At 57.6% G+C, this 20819-nt stretch overlaps 1 protein-coding gene across 8 annotated transcripts in view; it reads right to left on the bottom strand.

Moving 5' to 3' along the window:
• Positions 1-205: 205 nt before the first annotated feature.
• Positions 206-20819, bottom strand: part of TSPAN9 (tetraspanin 9) — a 197197-nt gene continuing 176583 nt past the window's right edge. For 7 of the 8 annotated variants that reach the window (XM_057318762.1, XM_026502665.4, XM_057318761.1 and 4 more), the window contains 6 exons: positions 7578-7769; positions 7114-7188; positions 6654-6755; positions 5923-6054; positions 5411-5494; positions 206-3758 (listed from right to left, as the gene is read on the bottom strand). In XM_057318762.1, coding sequence (XP_057174745.1) covers positions 3687-3758; positions 5411-5494; positions 5923-6054; positions 6654-6755; positions 7114-7188; positions 7578-7769 — 657 coding nt within the window. In that variant the 3' untranslated portion in view covers positions 206-3686. Of the gene's footprint in view, positions 3759-5410; positions 5495-5922; positions 6055-6653; positions 6756-7113; positions 7189-7577; positions 7770-8609; positions 8996-20819 lie in introns of all 8 variants that reach the window. The other variant, XM_048216834.2, reaches the window with a different exon arrangement.

Raw genomic sequence — 20819 nt, 5'->3', positions numbered from 1 at the left:
AGGGGACTGAGCCCCACTGCGCCCAGCCGACCTGGAACCTGGGCCCGAGAAGAGGAGAGGAAGTCCTTGCTGTGGGGTTTTCTTGGACAAACGGTAGGGCCAGTGCCTGATCTGTCTTTCTGTCCCTCACACCAACCACCGCAAGAAGTCAAGTCACAGTCGTGGCTGAGCGAACACAAACACACCACGAAGAGGTCACCTGTTGTACTTTTGACATGGTATCAGTTTTTATTTAAAAACATGCTAAAAACATGGTGTTCAAGAAAGCCAGGACCAGGATGGAGGAAGCGCACAGATACGGCATCGCAAGCAGAAAAGTGCATCTGAACCCAACAAGCGAGCTGACCCTGCTCGCCCGCGCTCCCGCGCTCCCGGGGCTGGGTGGGGTGTGGGCATGAGCCCCCGGCTCCAGCCCTCAGGTGCCCGGCAGGGGCAGGGAGGCCAGGACCCGCCAGGACCACTGCCTCTCTGAGGAGCGGAGGAGCGAGATGGGAGGCCAGGACCGCGGGAGGCTGGATGCAGAGGGCGGAGGGATGAAGGGGGGGCTCCAGGAACCCGGCACCCAGCTCCCGTCCGACACCAGGTCCCTGCTAGTTAGCACCTCCACCAGTGTGGGTGGGCAGGGGGCTGCAGAGGCGGGGACGGTCATTTCCAGCCACCTGGACTGCTTTGGGGCCACCAAAGCAAGGAGGGATGGCCACCTGGGTTCAAGTCAAACCAGAACACCCGCATGAGGGTCTGGGGTGGGGCGAGCCACCTTCGTAGAGTGAGAGCCCAAGATGCAGGCCCATGCTGGTGGGGAGAAGGGGTGACAGTGCTCCAGCTGGGGCATGGAGGTGGAGACTCGCCCCCCACACCTGCTACAGCCCCTCCCCAAGGGTAATTCTCGGTCCCTGCTCGCCCACCTCCTCGGCAAGATGGCTGCAGGAAAGGCCAAGTCTTCGGCCGGCACGCCCTTGACGCTGTCTACAGAACCTTGACCTTCTAAGTGGAATCGGTGAACTGCCTGCATCAGAGCTGACTGAACTCACTCTGAACTTGGCGAGGGAAGCCCCAAGTGAGAGGGATTATTCAGGTAATCCTGCCCCACTGAGATCACAGTCAGGAGGAAGAGAAGACACGGGGCCACCCCACAGACATCGCACGGTGTGGCCTTCCTTGGGCTGTGGGTGCCAGCCTGCAGGAAGGGAAGGGGCTGGGAAGAGCACCCCCCACCACTCGTGCCTTCCACGCAGGGGAAACTCAGTCAAATGCCTACACAGCCAAGCACGAGGGGGAGGCAGGAAGGCAGTCTGGGGGACGGTGGACAAGGCGGACAGACAGGTGAGCGGAGGGGGCACTGAGGGGGAGGAGGGACTATGGTCGAGGTTCCAGGGCCAGAGGACACCCCTAAAGCCCCAGAAACATAAGATTGCCAGGGAGGCTATGCACATGCCCCCCGGGTGTTAGGTTTTGCTGTGGATTTGAACAAAAATTGAAATTACATTGATAGGCATGCCCAAGCCCGCCCCATCCCACCCCCAGCCCCAAGCACAGGATCCTCATGCACTGAGTCCCAGGCGGCCATGCCAGGGCCTGCTTGCTGAGTGCCTGTCCGCCGCGGTGGCAGGTCTGCTCTGCGCCCTGTGGAGGAGAGGCCCCGGGGCAGACCAGGAACACAGCGGCGCCAGGAGACCTGGGAGGGCAGTCTGGCTCACGCGTGTGCTTGCCCCATTCTCCACCCAAGGACCCACCTTCCCAGCATCCCCAGGGGCACCTCTGCACCTGTCTCAGGGGGGTGGTCTTTACTCTGCCTGACTCGCTGAGACCACCCTACTCTCCATGCCTCACCCCCCAAAGTCTGGAATCCTCAACACACCAAAAGTTCTGTACTTCTGGTCCCGACTGTATTTTACTTAGGCCAGTGGAGGTGTTGCTGGCTGGGAGGCCAGGTCTCAGCTTCTGGAACACACAAGTGAAGGCAGGAGAGGAGACGTGGGCTTGTGGGAAATCAAGGGACTGGACCAACAGGTGCAGGAAAAAGGCAGCTGTCCCACATGAGGCCCCATCGGGGAAGGGCACCAAACCTAGCTGGCTAGTGGATAACCTTTTTGAGCTCAGTCGCTTGAATTCTTGACTTTATTTTTTTTAACTGCAAAAACACTCCCTTAGGCCAGCACGAAGTCCTATGGGGGCCCTTCTGTAGTCAGATGTCCCACCCTGACTGTTGGGCTCCTATTCCGTGACCTAGGCTGCTTGCTTCCTGGGGCGACTGTAGCAAGACCCAGCCTGACCTCTCTGGGCTTCTCCTGAGGGCCACAGAGGACATGATCGCCACCACTCCACCATGTGAACCCCAATGAAGGGGATGAGGGTCCCGGGGTCCCAGGGCCATCCTTCCCCCACCCCCTCAGCAGGGACTCTGCCACCCAGTGAATGTGGCTGGAATGATCGTGGGCCCCACTCCACCTTCCCCTCCTGATGGTCACGGGTCCTCTGCCACTGTCTGAGCAGCAAAACATCAGGACTGCTTCCCCTTCCAGAAGCAATGTGAGAAAGTGAGCAGCATCTGAACTAGAGAGGTATTTGTCCGAGAGTTTCTAGCAGGAATGTCTGTGAAAGTACTGGGGTTTGCAGAACCTGTCGCGGGAATGCCCGCATGGGGCGGAAGGGGAGCCTCCCGAGCCAGCAGACGGCAGGAGGAAGGAAGAAGGGAAACCAGAAAGACTGCTCATCAGTGAACTGTAAGGACCCACAGAGCCCTGGCCAAGCTCCCGGTGAAGTACTGCGCCAGCCCCCCAGAGGACTCCCGACCGCCCGGGCCACTGGCACTGGCATCAGCAAAGGCCTCACCCCTGCACAGGATGTCCCTCCGCCGCACGCGCCTCTCCCAGGACCCCCGGGCCACAGACGCCCGCCCCCCTGCCTGGCCCCCTCTTCCTTCTGCTCAGCGCATCCTGAGCCAGGCCCAGCGCGTCTCACCGCAGGGCCTCCTGAGTGTGGCACAGTGGTTCGTCCTGACTGAAACCTGACGGACATCCTCTTTCCCCACCTTCCCCTACCCTCGGGGGGAAAAAAAAATCAAACCATTACAGAAATCAACGCAGTAAAAAGTTATAAATCAGAAAGCTAACCCTAAACTTATCTGAGAGATAATATTCCTGAATAATCATAATCAGAGTAAAATAAAAAAGTTACACTGTAAGGTATAAAAAGCCTGGGCAAGATGCTCCCGGGGCCATGCCCAGAGGCGGTCAGACCCCCGCCCCCGCCAGCTCCCCCACGGGGGTGGCCGTGGACGCCAGTGGCCTCCGCTGGGCAGTCTGTCCACCAGGAGGGAGCACTCTGCTCCCCACCCCCACGGGGACAAAGTGTCAGGGTGAGGAAGGGCAGGGGCAGAAACGCATCCGTGCTGGGGGGCTCCTGGAGCACGAACCCGGCCCACCCTGTCTTCTTTGGCAAATACACAGATGCAGGAACCCAGGCGCCCCCAGCACCCCAAGGTCCAGGCGCACCTCCTCCACACCTCCTCCTCCCTGGCCCTCCACCCACCAAGAAGGCTGAGGAGGACTGGGCTGGGGGCAGCGGGCTGGGGAGGTGGGTGCGGGGGTCAGCAGTCTGGAGAGCGCGGGCAGGCAACACAAAGCTCAAATCTTCTTCCCGGCACAGTGTCCGTGTGGGGGCCGGGGTGCTCCCAGCCAGCCGGCTCAGGCGTCGTACTTTTTACCAGTCCGGTGGATGTGCTGGAAGAGGGTCATGGAGAAGGCCATGCCCAGAATCTGAAAGACAAGGGGGAGAGGGCCTGGGACGGAAGCCCGTGGCCTGGGCTCTGCCGCGCGGCACCTGGGGCGAGTGGGGACAACCACTCGTGGGCTTGAAAGTTGCTGGCAGAAGGAGTCACACACCCAGGAGCTCAGCCCCTCAGAGCCACTGGTACAGGATACCACACATCTCGGAGGCTCAGAAATCTGCCTACTTCCGAGGACTGTGGTGAGGACAGAAGGCACAAAGGACCTGGTCCTGAGTGGTGGCTACCAAGGAACTGAGGAGGGGGCCAGGAAGGTGGCAAGAACATTAAACCCATGCCAAATCGCTCCATTCAGTCCAGAATACACGACATGAGGTCTTGGAGGCAGCAGACGTGTCTTCACCACTCATGTGCCTAGGACAACGTTCACGCCCATCTGTGCTCCCTCAACTCCTGCATCCTGACAGGGGTGCTGACCCAGAGCCGTGCAGGAGGCAGGAGGAAGCCAGCCTGTGGCCTCACGGGCACCACAGAGAGTGGGCCGGGGGCACGCGCCATAAGGCAGGGGCCCGGGAGACATGGCGTGGCCCGCAAGGCTCTCATGCTCCATGTTTGCGTATAACTGGAGCAGACCCTGGCTGGTTCTGGTCCAGGGGGACCACAGGCAGCTGAGAGGCACCCCAGTCTCGATACCAAATGGAATCTTGCCCCTGTGCGCACATCTCATAATCAGAGCACTGCAAAAATGACAGCGGGCTTGTCTGCTGAGCTTGAAAGCTCTTAGATAAATCGGACATGGTCAGACCTGCAGGCCCAAGAGTTTAGAGCAAGAAAGATCACTTCATGCAGGATGTCAGCTACCCTCTCATGGACCGGCCAGCCAAGTTCAAGGGCTACGAGGGGAATCGGGCACTGAAGACTCCTGCTTGGAGGAGCCACTCATAAATGGTTGGAGCCATACAGAGATGGACAAAGGAGAAGGCCAGGCAATGCTCGTCCCAGAAAGGTCAGGGGGCTCTTGCTCCCTCCAGCCATGCCGGCCTTATCTTCAGGAAGGGAGGCAGGGTTTCCCTCCTTGTCCGTCTCCAGCAGCTGGGCTAGCACTCGCAAAGTGCGGCTGCTCACTGAGTGCTTGCGGACAACAGCGAACACCCGCAGAGCTCTTCCCAGCCGCCCGGTCCTGCTCTATGCCCCGTGACACGCCCTGAGCTCACTCAATGCTAAGAAGGGGCACGGTGATCACGCCCGTCATACTGACGCAGAAACGAAGGCCCAGAGGCAAGACAACCTGCCCAGCTCATAAGCGTCTCACAGGCGATGCATCCGGGACGGCCGCCCTCAGAGCCTGTGCTCACACGTGTTACCTGAGGACTCGGCTTTCATCCAGTTCAGTCCCGAGGGAAATGCCCCGGGAAGGACGGCAGGCGTGTTCTCAAGCAAACCCACACAGGAGCTCTGTGCAATGCTGGCACTGGGCCCAAGGCTCGGAGGGAATGCCGAGGAAGCCAGGCCCCACCGTGCCTGCAGGGTTGGAACAGGCACGGAAAGAGAAGGCCTCGGGACAGCAGAGCGGAAGCGTGCGTGGGCTGCGGGCTGCCCGGGTCAGCTGTTTGACGTGTGTGTGTGTGCGTGCGTGCCTCAGCTCCAGCCCCGGAGCCGCGAGGCTCTGGACAGGCCTCTTACCTGCATGATAAGGATGCACATCCCCACTGTGCCAAGCACGTGCTTGTTGTCATCAAACCACATCTTCACCTTCTCATAGCAGCCCTGGAGAACGCGGACCGCAGGTTAAGGCAGTGGCAGGACGGTGAGTGTCCCCTTCTGCCCAGCCCCCACCTCACCTCCCCTCCTGCCCCTTTCCTCTTGTCCCTCCCTGCCCCTCAGCCCTGGTCCTCCGGCCTTGGAGTGGACCCTGCCCCTCCCCCCCAAGGGTTCCACCTACAAGTCCCCACTGCACAGCCTCAGACCCCCGTTCAACCCCCACGCTCTGACACTCCCAACTGTGGGTCCAGCCCCCCTATGGTCCACATGCCTTTTGGCTTCAGTCCTGTGTGTCCCCCACCCCATCTCCTGTTAAGCCAATTCCTTGGTGTCCCCGGCGCCCCCCCCCCCCGCCCCCGCAGGTGTCCTCGGGCAACACGGTGCCCCACACCGGCTTCTGGGAAGAGGCCTCGGGGAGCGGCGTCCAGCCTCACCGTTCTCCACAGAGGGGTGGTGCTGTTGCGCCCACAGCCCTGGGAGTTCTCCATGCAGCAGCGGTCGGGCACCGTGTTCTCCCCCAGCACCGGGTACCAGTCCGTGTAGTCGGTGACGCCACAGCAGCGCATCTGCGGGCGCGAGCGCACAGGGTCAGACAGCCACAGCCCGCTGTCCTCCCTGCGCCTCCCGTGCCCAGACCAACCCGGTCCCACAAAGGCTGCGTCCCTGCAGGTCAGCAAAGGACACAAAGGCCTCCTTCTGGCCCCTTCTTTGGGCCACAGCTGGATCCGAAAGGGAAGTGACAGCCCCTCCCTGGAGGCCGGAGCGCAGAGCAGGTAATGCCCACCTGCCTCTCTGAGCTGGGCACGGACCTCGGACCCTGGGCAGGAGCGCTCAGCCCTCTGCTCACCCACCACCCCGCCCGCTCTGCTTTGGGGACCGTCCCAAGCCGGCTGCCCTCCGTCCCAGGGACTTGTTTTCCTCTTAGAATCAGGGCCTCCTTGCCTGACCCACTTTGTTGCTAAAATCAAGATGATCTGTCCTTCCTACTTCCCTGTGCCCATTTAGGCACTCGCTCCCGTGTCCAGATCCTGCTCACCCTCCCCCAGTCCCCCACTGTCCCTCTCCAGAAGCATCCGCTGTATGGTGTGCCACCCGGCAGCTCTCCCGGTCCCCTGTGTAGTCTGAGGCCCCGCCGCCCCTCCTCGTGGCCAGCCTGGCCGCTCACCTCAGCCTGGATGATGTTCCAGGCATTCTTAAGCCCCACGTTGTTCTCTGTGTTGTACAGCAGCAGACCCTCTTTCAGGTCCTTCCTGGCATTCTCATTCACCTGTCAGGTTGAGGGCAGACACCTGAATCCCTCCTCCAAAGGGTCAACACAATCATGCTTGAATACTCCCAGTGACGGGGAGCTCACCAGTCCCAGAGGCAGTCCACTGCCTCCCTGGGTAATTCAGAGGATTCTATTTCCCAAGACTACACAGGTAATAAGTCCCCTTGCCCCCCAAACTCACCTTCCCCATGCTGCCCCCACCCAAACCTTTCATCCGGGCCTCTCCTAGGTCCCCGGGTTCCATTCTCCCTCCTCCCTTCCTCGGAGGTCCTCCCTGTCAGTGCTTCTCCTCTGGCTGGCCCTGCCCCCACCCCAGGGACACTCCATATGCCCTCTCCCTTCTTGTAAGGCTCACCTTGTCCATGTAGACAAAGAAGAGGATAAGCAAGATCAGCTCTGCTAGCAGGATGACCAACAGGACGATGAAAAACTAGGAAGAGAAAGCCTAGGTGTGGGCACATGGGAGTGGTCACGGCTGGGGATGGGGTGCGCGCAAGGACGGCAGGGGGGCGGGGGCATCTAGACAGGGCTTCCCAGGTACAGGAGAGGCCAGCTACTTCTGAGGAATCCCAGGGAGGTAAGGGAGGGAGATACAGGAGACAGCCAACGGAGGAGTGGGAGGGACATGTAGGGCAGGGATACCCAATCATGAGGACAAGGGGTGTGGTCAGGCAAAGAACACTCTAGAAACGATTTTCTTGGGCTCAGGTTGGGCATCCAGGAGGCTGATGGTCGTCCCAGGCCTTGCCTGTGTCAGTGGCCCAAATGCAGGGAGATCAGAGTTCAGGGGGTTGGGGGGGGGGTCTGGGTCCAACTTACACTGAGGAGGAGGCACTTGTTTTCCTTGATGGCCCCCAGGCAGCCAAGGAAGCCCGTCACCATGACAATGGTGCCGATGGCGATGACTAGGTTGGCTGCAGACAGCGAAGGGAAGCTGGGGGAGAAGGTGGCAAAGTTGCCTTGGGACACGGATAGCCAAATGCCCACTCCAAGCAGCCCACAGCCACAGAGCTGGAGAGAAAGGAAGGCCGTTAGATCAGCACCGCTCGTGTGTTCCTCTCCACGCACCCCCGAAGGCTACACGGCCCCACCCCCACTCTGTGACTGGGTAAGGGGAGAACGGGGCTGCAGGTCAGATATGGCCACGGGCCCACATCACATCAGCTGTGTGGCCAGACAAAAGCTCTGTCTCTCCATGTTTTGGTTTCCCGGTCTGGCAAATGGCATCACAATAGCTTCACAAACCTACAGTCCCTCTGAGGACCCAATTCTAAAGGACACAGACAGAATCCTGTAACAACTACGAAGGTCTCAGGCACGCGTGGGTGGTTGGGTGGTCGTGGTTGTCACGCTTGTCAGCGGAGAGGCCCCGGCATGAGGGGCACAGTGGGCAGGGAAAGTGAGTAAGGACTTGTCTCAAGGGCTGGGAAGAATCTCAGAGTCCAGTCTCTGAGAGCCAGACCCTCCGATGACTGTGTCCCGCTGCCCTATCCAGAAGGGCCATATGCCCACTATTCTCAGGAGCCTAGAGGACACGTTTCCCACAGATGGAGGCAGAAGGGAACTCCTCAGGCTGGCTGGGAATCCGTCACTGCCTTGACCATCCCCCCATATGAGCCAGCAGCCAGCGCTCCGGGCCGGAAACCAACTCACCCCCGCGGTGCCCCCGGGGCTGCGAGGCCACCAGCTTCACCTGGGGATGCTTCACTTTAGTTGGCCATGAGTGTCCACCGCTGCCCTATTTATGCTCCATATAGCTGGCACTCCCCCCACTCCCTCCCTCCGGCAGCCCCAACAAGTACACGGAGTCTGAGGGGCCAATCTGTCAGTCCGCCCATATTCATTGAGTACCTGCAGCGTCCCGTGCCAGAGGGCTAGGACCTCTTCAGAGACCTGACTTCCCGGGACCTCCGCTCTGGCTGGACAGGAGCAAGAAAAAAGCAGCATCGACCCCAGACAGTATACACGGGTGCCAAACAAATAGTACGGGAGTTCCGAGTAGGCAACCACCGTCCTGGCCCGTGATGTCCGCTGGAGGTGGCAGTCAGTCCCCAAAGGATGGGTGGACTTGGGGCAAGTGGGGGACAGGAACGTTCCAGGCAGGGCGAAAGCAGACACGTAAGGGCTTGTCAAGCACAGACATGGATGTGACACCCAGCTCCCGCTTTTCCTGGTGGTGCGACCTTGCAAACTCCTTGTGTGCCCAATGAGAATAACATCGCCCGCCTTCTGGATTGCTGTGAGAATTTAAATGGAAGAAAGCATGGGGAGTGGGTGGCCAGCGTCAGGTGCTGGTCTCAGAAGGGCACTGATTGAGCGGCTCCTGGGTGCCAGAGCTGTGCTGTGACCCCAGGAATCAAGCACACCCCTGCTCCCAAGCTGTTCTGCCTCCAGAGAGGAGACCCCGAAGGACCAGCAAAGACAAGGCAGCCCACGAGTAGGCAGAGAGCGGTTCTCACATGCGTGCGGAGAAGATAAGGGGGAGATGGAGAGGCTGCCCCGAGGAGGTGGGATTTTCTTCTCTTATCTAGCCCACACATGCAAACTGAGCCCCCATTTAGGAAGGCCAGGGCCTGTTCTGAGTGCAGCGTGGCCAAAGCGCCCCCGTCTCATGACAGGCTGTCCTTACAGGGACACGGTGCTGCATAAGCAAACAAAACACAAGTCCAGGCGATGGCACAGGCCGCAAAGAAAAATAAGGACGGCAGAACGTTAGGAAGTACTGGGGGACAGAGCGGTCAGGCAAGGCCTCTCAGAAAGGTGGCATTTAAGTAAGGACCCAATCAAAGAGGGGAAGTGGTGGAAGAATGTTCTAGATAGAGGGAACAGCACGTGCAACAGCCCTGAGGTGGAAAGGAGCCTAGCTAACCCCGGGAGGAACAAGCTGCCCATGTGGCTGCAACAGAGTGAAGGAGGTGACACGAGGTAGGAGACCAGGAGGCGGGGTGGCAGGGGACAGATGGGACAAGATCTTGCAGGCATCAGTAAAGACAAGGTGGGCGGTGTTTTTAGCGTGCTGGGAAGGCCCGAGGGCTGGAGAGTGACATGATGTATATTTCCAATAGATCACTCTGGCTGCTGTTCAGAGACGGCCCCCAGAGGGCAATGGGGAAGCCGGGAGAGCAATCGGGAGGCCACCACAGGGATCAGGCACCGGCTGGTGATGAGCTCCACCAGACGGCTCTGGAGGGGTGGTGAGCAGCAGTATAACGAGGTCTATTTTTAAGGTAGGCTTCACAGGACTTGCTGGGCTTAAAAAGATGAGTAGTTTTTCATAGATGAGGAACCGGAAAGGTGATCTAGACTGGGCATGACAAAAAAAAGTGGGGGTATTCCCATGCATTACTAAAGCAGAGATGGTTCAAGCAGCCGGGGAGGAATGGGAGTTAAGAGCAGCAGCTTCCTGGTCGCCCATGCTGTGGAGTGGTCCTGTGCCCCCTGTACCTGGGAGCAGGCCCCGTGGAACTGTGTCAAGGCTCCCAAGGCATGGGCACACCTGGCCAAGAGCATCCACCCAGGCAACGGGCATCCACCGAGCTTTGCTGGGGGAATGGTTGCCACCACCCCTGTAACCACTAGGTGGCGCTCCAGGCCGGGTCAGAAGCTCTGAAACTTTCATCCAACTTCTCATACTTTTTTCAATCTGGTCAGTTTCTATACTGCCGTCTCAATTTTTCTTTCATTAATCATACCATGGAAATTCATGATCTTCATGCTGAAGATTTATGGCTCTAAGAGCCAGAGCCTGGAATGATTGAGAGGAAACCTCGCAGCTGCCGGGTCACACCCCGCAGGTAGAGGAGCCTGCTAAAGAGACCTGGTGTTGGGACTCCTTGACTGCAGGATGGCCCTGCCACCCTGTGGTGGGGACACTGGGGCCCCAAGAACCCTCCCCGGGCCTGAAAAAGTTCTCACAGCACACCTTTCCCCGGAAGCCAGTTCCCACGGGGAGTGGGCCCAGCAGGGGCCCCTCTATACCTCCCTTCTCCATTGCCCTCCTGGGTAGAACTGCCGTGATGTCTGAGAGCCTCTATCCGGGAAAATCTCAACAGCTCAGAAACTCCCAGGGCCTGGTCATCTCTCTCAAAACGGTTCTCTGGCTTCTCGCTCCACATTCTTTGATTTGGTCTGCAAGCTTCCCAAAGCCCCACCCAGGAGCTTCCCTCCAGCACAGCAGGGACCTGTGGCTCTGTCCCCATACCTGCTTCCCTCTCACTTCCTGTCGGAGGTCCCACCACGCCCCAGGCTAGATCCCAGGTGAGACCTGGGGCCTACAGGGTCCTAAGGTGTGTTGCACACAGTGTCTGCTGAGTGAATGACACTGCTGCAGTACAATGGGGGGGTGGGTTCCTGCACACCCCACTGCTACTCTTCCATACCGTCAGGGCTCCCCTTGCTGAGATGAAGCCTCTGCTCCCTTCTCAGACCCACAAGCAGAGCCTCCAGGCAGGAAGAAAACATAAACAATAAGGATAGCAAGAGGGGACAGGCAGCCGTCCCACTGCCAGGCTGGGCCCACACCTGGTTTCCTGGTCTTTGGTGCGGGGCCTCTCCCATATCCTCACTCCAGAAGACCATGGAGTGTGCGCTGAGCCTGGGCCAACGGGTAGAAGGCACTGCCTTGGCCCCAGCCTCAACGGCCAGGTCCCAGCCACGCTCCCCTTCCTGCCTCTGGCCTGTTTCTCAGCCCACCCTGCACAGAGCTGCCTGCCTCCTTTCCCTGAGATGCTGCTTTCATCACGCTGCTCCTCCGTGACCTTACAATGCTTTAGCTCTCAGAGGCCCAATTTCCTTTAAAATGTGGGCTTTTGGACTAGAGAATTTCTCAGGTCCCTGCCAGCACAGACTTAGCCAAGCCTGAGACATGGTGCCATCATGTCCCTGCCCGGTGGTTCTCAACCCAGAGTGATTTTGCTCCTCTGGGGATACCTGGCAATACCTGGGGACATTTTTGGCTCTCGCAACTTGGAGTAGGGAGCTCCTACTGACATCTGAGTGAGTAGAGGCCAGGGTTACCGTCAAACAACCTACAATGCACAGGACAGTCCCTCACCACAAAGAACACCCAGCCCCAAATGCGGAGAGAAGTCTAGAAACCTTGCCCTATCCCCATCCCCATGCCAGCATCCACCCTCTGGCTATCACCTCAAGAAGACAGCCAGAAAGAACCCAGTGTGTTCCCTCCAGGGCTGGAGCAGCGTCCTGGTTCTGCAAGGGACAATAAAACATGAGAGGAGTAAGGAGTTGACAAGACTCCATCCGGGGAGCTGGTGAGAACTGGGGCAGGAGCAGGGAAGAGGCCAATGTCTGGTGCATGGCAACAGGCAGGAGCGAGGAGCTGACAGCTGACGGCAGAACAGGTTTGCTGGGCAGGAGGGCAAGAAGACAGGAAGCAGACCTCTGAAGCCAGAGCAAGGGAGGGTATGGCAGGAATGGGAGAGTGGAAGAGGAGGGAGGAGAACGGCCCTACGTGGAAGGTGCCCCTCACAGGAAGGAGACAAGGCCTGCAGTGGCACAGCCAAAGCTCAGTGCCAGAGAACTTACTTAGCTGGTGGCATTCGGGAAAATTCCCTTCCAAAACCAGAGGGCTTGTCTCAGCTGAGAGGACTGAGCCACAGTCAAACCCAAGGCAGGAAGAGACTCCGGGGTGAGCCAGGGTGACTCAGGGAACCAGGGTTTGTCCAAGGTTAGCACCGACCGACCTGAGGTCATCAACCAACGTGGTGCAGTCCAGGCCTGGTCAGCGCCCCTCTCCAGCAGGGGAGGCCCAGAGACCATCCTGACTACCGAGCCTTCCAGCTCCCAGCCCCCTGCCTCAACTGAGGGCATTTCTAAGTGTTTTCAATTCTGTACCCCAAATAAATCCACGTCCAAATGTGAGAAAACAAGGTTCTACCCTGGCATTTGCTGAGGCCTTGATCTCCATGAGGGCAGGGATTTGGGTCTATTTTGCTCATTGCTAAATCCCCAAAGCCTAGAACAGTTCCTCATCCCTGGCAATGGCTCTGGGTGTCCCTCCTACAGGGCTCTCCTGCGAAGGCCCTTCACTGCCTGCATAAGGGAGAAGGTTCAGGCCCTTTCCGAGGGCCATCTCAGGACCTTCCTTGTCACCCTTGGGCCCATCCACCAGATGCCCACCAGGCAAACTGAGGCCTGGCCAGGCTATGGCCATATAGTAAATAAGCACTCCAGGCTCACCTCATTTATTACACCTGTTGTAATTAGCCAACTATCCCCATGGCATTTTTCTTCCTCTTTAGTTTGAATCCTATTGATTTGTAGTTTTAATATATGTTTCTGCCTTATGTCCTTATGTATTTTTCATGTGGGCATCCCGTTTCTCTGGGGGTGAGTCCCATAATTTCCCCTTCAAACCAACCTCCCTTCTGAGCTTAGCACAGAAAACACCACTCCCTGCATCTGCTCACAGCTGCCAACAGTCTGTCCCCCCATGCAGGAGTGGCCTTCCCTGAGGGCGACCTCCTAGGCCAGGGCTGGGCCCAGGGCAGCACATCGGGGACCTGCCAAACCTCCTGTGTAGACTTGTCACCCACCCCCACTAAAACACCAGCTTCCGGGGCCAGGTTCACACTCACCCATTCCTCTTCCATGGGAGGGCCCAGAACATGCCTGACATACTACACCAACATTTGCTCCATGGACAGATGGGTAGAAGGGGGTGGGAGGGCCTGAGCAGGCCACAGCCTGGGAACACGACCAGAACCAGACACATAAGCCCACCTGAATAAGAAGCTCCCCATGACCCCCTTATCTCTACTCCTGCAACCCCCAAGTGCCCCAAGTTACTCCCAACTCACCCCCTTATCCCTCGTTCGCCTGTGTAAGTCGCCCACTCATCTGCCCCACTCCCCCTCAGAGCCCCCTGGCTGTTTTCATCCCTGCGGCCTCATATGTCTCTGCAGAGCCCCCAACTCGGTCCCTGCGCCCCACCAGCCTCACCCCCTCTGCTTTGCAGGAGCTTTTCAAACACTAGGTCTCAGCACTCCCCGGCGCTCTCTACGAGACACGGCCAAGTGCAGCGTTTAATGGCATTTAATAAATTAGTGGATGTGGAGAATAAAAAAGAAAACTGAAACGACTTTAATTTCACAGCCCGACGTGCAGCTAGTAATGGTCCAGTCTGGCCCTGGGAGAAGCCAGCCTGCCAAGAACTTCATCCCAGGGAAAAGGGACACTGCATCGGCACCAGGAGTGGGGTGGCTACTTTGTATTTCAGACACCCCTTGCTTCCAAGGGGCCCTGCGTCTCATTCAGTGTCACAGCCATAAGGGGGGGAGGAGGGAGCCAGACAATGTCTTTGCCAAAGTCACCCTGCAGGCAGGAAGAACACAGCACAGAAGGGAGGTAGACACTGGGTGAGAAGTCTCCTTGTGAGGCTGTCCCTGGCCCCAGGCAGACCAGTCCCCACTTGCGCACCCAGGGTCCCAGCACTCAGCATCTGTCCATACCCACCGTGCCACCTTTGCACAATTCTGGTTCATCAAGAATTCTTTCTTAGTAACTCAAGAACGCACTTCCCTGTGGCTGGCATACATCAGTAGTCCCAGTTTTGCTCAAGCAGCCCACCAAACACAAGTGTGACAGGCTTTTAAATATTTGCAGGCCTATATCTACCATGCTTTCCCAGGTCTTCTTCTGGTCTTTTCCATGGCTTTTACATCTTTGTCTAATCCCTGCCCCACACTCACAGTTAAATTCCTGCGATGGAGGGGACAGCACAGAGTGCGAAGATACCCCTCTCACCTCCTACACTCTGAGCTCTATACTTCTAGTAATCCAGCCGCAGCGCTCCTGGCTTAGTGGGCAGCCCCTCATGGTTTTGGCTCTGCACTGAGCTTGTGCATAATTTAAAGTGAAACAGCATGACTCCTTGGTCATTCTTTTTTTGACCCCACACTTTCTCTCCAATTTCTTCACAACTTCACCTCGCAGCCCCCAATATCACCAGCTTACATAGGTGACAGGGAGATCACACCCATATTTCTGAGCTGAATTTTCCTCCAAATAAACATTACATAAAGCATTTGCATATCTAAAACCCAGTTACATTTTGATTATTGCAGAATGAGGTTATCTTCTCAGATGGTTCTAGCAGACAGCATTTAAACATGGCCAAACTTCAGGGATGCTCTGTCTGGTTGCTGCAAGACTCGGAGGTTCACAGAGCTCTGAAACTATGTTCCAAGAGCCCACTTTTCTCAAGCGAGCTTTGTAGAGACATGGAGACCATGGTAACCCCCTCTCCAACACACCAGAACCCCCCGTCCATTGAGAGTGGGTCCTATCAAAATACCTCACGTACCCTCAAACTCTAAAAAGTACACGACAGTCAGAGTCTGTGACAAGGGAAATCCATCTTGCTGAAGGTCTTGGCTGGAGGTAAAGGTCCAGGCACCAGCGGTCCTGGCCCCCAGCTGGCTGCCCAAAGGGCTTGGTGTCCTCTGACCCCAGGAAGGCAGGAAGCCGGCCTTGCTGAAGCACTGTCCATCTGTTTGGGCTTCCTGGCCTCAGCACGGAGGGCAGCTGCCCTGCCCAGGGGCTCACTCCAACCAAGGCATCTGCGGGACTCTAGGCTGACCCGCCCTGGGGGCAGGGAAAGTCTGGGTCTGTCCCTGGGCTTCAAAGGCCAGGGTAGGGATGCCAAGAGTGGGCCTAGTTCCTGATATGTCTGATGCCTGGAGAGCAAGGGGTGTCCACATTGCGCTACCCCAATGCAGCCCCTTTACACTCTGGTCTTCTGCAGCCACTCCTCTGTCTGGGAGAAAGGCCTGCAGAGCCCCGTGGTTCACCTGCCCCACTGCCACCTGCACCCCAGCCTCTGAGCCATCTGGAAGCCTCCAATCAGACAGCAGGTCCCAGATCAACTTCCTCAGGTGCCAGCATCTTCCTACTTCTCAAGCTGAGCAGGGGGTTTGGGGGGAGGGATGAAAAAGGAGGTAGAGACGAGCCCAGCACCTCCTGGGGGGCCCAAAGTGGGCCGGAGGCTGTTGGAAGGAAGTCTGAGGAACAGCCCCCAGAAGGACCACAAAATGATGTGTGGCCCGGACGCCAAAGAGCAGTCGATGACACAAAGCTCCTGCCAGCCTTGTAAAGCAGGAGCAATCACTCACCAGTCCATAAACATTGATTCCCGCCACCATCGCGGCCCTTCCTGGGCCAGCCAAGCGTGCGGGGGGCGGGGGGTGCTGGGGAGAAGGGACACATAGGAGCATTTGTAGCCTGGCGCTTCCCAAACGGACCCCTGCCGTCCTGCTCCCCGCAGGCAGCGGGAGGCTGGAGGCCCTGACAGCGAGATTCTGCTCAAGGCCCTGGACAGGGGACACCCGGGAGAGCACACAGCTGCTTCACGTCCCTCTTCAGGAACACACCAGAGGAAGTCGGCTAAAACACTGAAGGGACAGGGGGCAGGCCTGGGAAGGACTTCCCAAGAGGGAAGCTGATGGTCCTTTGCCCTGGCCCCTTCTAGAGGCTCTGTTCCCTGAGCTAGTTGGCACACTGCCCTTTGCTGAGACAGTTGGGGGGAAGGGGGGCGATGACCCTTGGACATGTCTTCTCCCCGAACTCCGGAACTTGTCAACCCTCGACAGGAAAGAGTTTGGAGCCTGAGGCCACCCACACCCAGTAACATACACAGGCAGGGTGTCAGTGTAGGAAGGGGTGCTGTCTCTGCTGGGGTGGGGGGTCATACGTGTAGCTCTCCTTACCTGTACCCCAAGGGCCATGACTGCCTGAGCCCCAGGACCTGGGGCAGACCCATGCGGGGAGCACAGTCGGAGGCACGGTCTTTACTCCCGAGGTCGCTGTAAATTGGGAGGGAAGGCGCCAAGGACTCAGAAAAGCCTGTCAAAGGAGTCTGGAGAAAGGATTTTCCCAATCACCAGCATATTTTTTCCTTCCTGCATTTGTTTTATTTTGTGGGTCTGGGGAGAAAGGCATTCTGACAGCGTCAAAGCGTGGAGGGGTACGTGGAGCCAGGGCTGCTGCGGGAGGCAGGGATGGGCTCAGGAAACCAGCCTTCAAGGATCACAGTGACACGGGCGGCCACATGGGCTTCTCGGAGAGGCAGAACCACCGGCCGCCCGGATCTCAGGAGGGTGGCCTCGGGGACAGCCACGTGCTGTGCGGCTCCGGCGGGCCACCTGGCCTTGCGGGGATGGTGTGCTGCTAAAGGACTCGGGGAGAGAAAGCAGCTCCCCGGCACTTGGGGACACAGAGAGGATGAATAGGATTATGCCTGCCGAGCACTTTGTGTTCCTTGGAATATAAATATCGTACAAGGTACTGTGCTATTATTCAAACTCCTTGGAAAATGCAGGCAAACAGGACAAAGATCCGTTGAATGCCTATCACATCTTTCCAGCAAAGAGCTCAAATGAGACTATAACTCATCCTGGAGAATGGGCAAGGGGGTGGGGACTGTCCTCCTGTTTGAGGAAAGGTCCCCCCCCCCCGCCCCTGAGAGGTGAAGAGAAGTCACACAGTGGAAACATGTCCCTTAGTGGTGCCTCTCACGCAGTCACAAATGGACACCCTTTTAATAATCGTCTACAGCTCAAGTTCAGCAAATAACAATTTATAATGACACATACAGCTATCAGGAAAGATTGTGACTGACAACCAGGTCCATCTGTGGCCCCAGGACAGCCACCCACACGCACTTCCGTATAACCCTCGGACGTGGCCGACACATGACTGGTCTTCTCTCCAGGGATCCGATGCCCACGGCCCGATTATTTACACCGCCAGATGGGAGCCGTGTCCACGCATGCCAGGATTTGGCATTTCTGACATGCTTTGTGGAGGACATAGGCTGGTGATGGTCAGATCCCTCTGCCAGAGATGGTCTCCTCAGCAACCTAAGTGACCCCCTGAGACCCCTCCCCCCCCCGCCCCCGTGCCAGGCCCTGCCCACGTCTTCGTCCTCCTAGCAGACAGGAGACCACGCCCGCCCTACACAATGCATGCAGTTCAGGCACGCTGCTGAAAGCTGCCTGTCCAGAGTCTGGCCAGACAAACCTGCCCAAGGTCACGGAGCTTGCTGGTGGTGGAGCCGGGCCTCACTCCTTCCCCGTCCCCAACCTCCCTGTATTAACCCTTCGATGCCGTGCTGCCGGGGACAGGAGAGCACAAGTGCTCCCCAACACAGACCAGCCACCAGAGCAGTTCCGAGGACTCTGCTTCTTCTGCCTCATTTAACCCTCTCGACCCGGTGGCGGGGGACAGGGATGCTATTTTTGTTCTCCCCATTTTACAGATGAGAGAACAAAGACACAGAGAGGTTAAGTGATGAAGGAACTCAGGAAATCGGACTCCAGAAACCGTGTTCTGACCTGCCATGCCCCACTGCATAGACCCAGGTCATCCCAAATCAGCCAGAAAGCATGTCCCCTAGACACGTCTTTATCCAGAGGAAGGAAGGCTGGCTGTGGCGTGGTGTGCAGGAGCACCACGGCCTGGAAGCCTGCTTGTGCCCTCGGGAGGCTGGGCGGGGGAGCGGGGAGAGAAAAGGCAGTGACGGTGGACAGTGGCAGTGGTGACGGGGTGGTGTCGAGGGTGACGATGATGAGGAAGACAGGAACAGCACTGATGAGGACACTAGCGTTTACTGACCCCACGTTACATGCCAGGCACTGTGTCAACCCCTCTCCACAAAAACCATACGAGATGGTTATTAGTATTTCCCTCCCCTCCACTGTGCACACGGGAAAACTAAGGATCAGAGATTACGTATCTCGTCTAAGCTCACACATGGAGTTGGCAGGCCTGGGATTTTAATCCAATTTGATGTAATTCCAACTCCTATGGCTGAAACCTCTCTGTGCCTCCTACAGACCTAAGAAAAATTCAAGACCTCAATTTATTAAAACTTTTCAACAACTTTCTAGGGCAATCTGAGTCAAGGGAGGTGGGAAGGAAAGAGAGTCCAGTGTGAGGGAGGGAAGTAAGTGGGGCATGGCTGGAGTGGCAGGCAGAGAAGGTGGGCAAGGACAGGGAGCGAGCAGAGGGGAAGACATGTCCTCTCTGCAGGCAGGGGCGTGTGTATGGGGTGTACATGGGTTGGGGCTGCTGAAGTCCAGCCAAGGTAATATACCTACTTCGCTGATTTCACCAGAGTTATAAAAATTGTTGGCTTTACCTCTGCAAGAAGAAACAAAACTAATTTGGAGCTCAACAGGCTTTCTTGTTATGCCTGTATTTCCACAAAAGGGGAGATGGTGGAAATAATCACAATCATCTGTTGTTTGTTTTCTAGAATGTTCTTTCACATACATGGTCTCACACATGCAGTCCCTACAGCCTCATGAGGAAGGGTCACCCCACTTTATAAATGAGCCCAGGGGATCAAGCCCTCCTCCCACGCAGTGCCTGTAACCAACCCATGTGGTAGGCAGAAGAGTTTCATCTGACCCACCAGGAAAGGAGCTTCGGAGCAACTCACAGAAGCGACTCAAAGATCACCCACTTTCTAGAAAGGACGAACAAGGAAGGCCTGACTGCTGACCTGTTCACAGAGCATTCTGCCATCAGTCTCTCACCAGGTGCCCCCAAAGTGTCTGCCCCGTGCCAGGAGTGTGCTGGCCATGGCAGCACACGAGCCAGAGATGGGGTCCCTACCCCAGGAACATCCGAGCCAGCTGGACCAGCAAGTCTAGGTGACGTGAACCAGCCACAACACAGAAGAATACCCGGCCAGTGCTGAGCGTCTGGGTCAGGGAAGGCTGCACACAACTCTGGCCTTGGAACCAGGGAGACGGGATTCCAATTCCCAGCGCCCTCATTCACCCTTGGGGTGGGGAAGCCTCGGAAAACAACTTTCCCAGTGCTGGTTTTTAAATGGGGGATTTGTGGTACCTACCGACCAGAATCGTCATTGGGATTAAATGAGATTCATGAAAATAAACTTCCTCGCATGGTGCCGCGTACAAGGCTATGAACGGGAGTCGTTATTAGTAGTCACGGGCCGCAGTCTTCATTCACCCCCGTTACAGAGACCAGGCGGGGTGGCTGTCAGCCAGGGGCCAGGGTCCAGCGGCAGAGAGCGGCGGAGAGGTCCTGCCCCAGCTGGACCCAGCTGTCCCCAGCCCCCAGCCCACCCGGTCCCGTCTCCGCGGACCTCCTCCCCCCACACCGCACAGCACGTCTGCCCAGACATGCTTTACTCACCCTGCCGTCCTCCCGCTCCCCAGCCACCCATCTCCGGGAGGCAGCTCGCTTTCCCGATTTGTGAGCTGCTTTCTTTTGGCAGGGAGCTGCTGCCGTCTGTGCTCTGGACCATAAAACAAGTTTTCATCAATAAATTAAGATAAGCGGAAAGCCAGCTCTAGAGGAGGCGGGCTGAGGTGGGCAGGCGGGCGGCCGAGAAGTCGGTCTGTGACCCAGAAGGGACCGAAGTAAATCTACAGCAAGACTAGGGCTCATGGCCTCCTCTCCCTGGGTCCCAGGAGCCCCAACTGACCCAGACTTCTCAGAGAGGGGGAGACACAGGAAGTCACCGTGCCTCTCTTGGGGCCCATTCCATCCTCGGGGCGGGTAAGCCAGTGGCAGTCACAAGTCGTGTCAGGTTCTCAGCAACACTCTGAGCCCAAGTAATGATCCCAATCACTGCATTAGACAAGCTAAATCTAATCAGACACCGGCCTGCCCAATCACTAACACTAGACAGCCACCCCTAAAAATAAAAACGCCATTCTCGTGGAACCTCCCACACCTCCACGCGAACCGCCAGGCCCCCCAAATGCACCGTGCATGCCTCTGCCTCCATGCCTCGCTCACAGCCTCTCCCCTACCTACAACCAGGTAGACTGGGTTCCTCTTCACCTTTCTCCATCCAACCTGGGGCCTTCAAGGCCCAGCTGACGACCTCCTCCCCTCCTCTCCCAACCACAACATTCTGCAGTGGCTGGACTGTCTGACAACTCATCGGCCTTAGAACCTTCTCCCACCTTGCCAGTACTGACCTTTGCCGGGTGTATATTCCAGCCTATGACAGCTGTGCGTGTAGGCGCCTCCCGTCACACCTCTCTGCGCATTGCCCTGGCA

The sequence above is a fragment of the Ursus arctos genome, unplaced genomic scaffold (assembly GCF_023065955.2).
Source record: "Ursus arctos isolate Adak ecotype North America unplaced genomic scaffold, UrsArc2.0 scaffold_26, whole genome shotgun sequence".
Classification (NCBI taxonomy): domain Eukaryota; kingdom Metazoa; phylum Chordata; class Mammalia; order Carnivora; family Ursidae; genus Ursus; species Ursus arctos.
The sequence above is the reverse complement of the archived record's forward strand: the minus strand, read 5'-3'. Positions and strand labels throughout refer to the sequence as shown.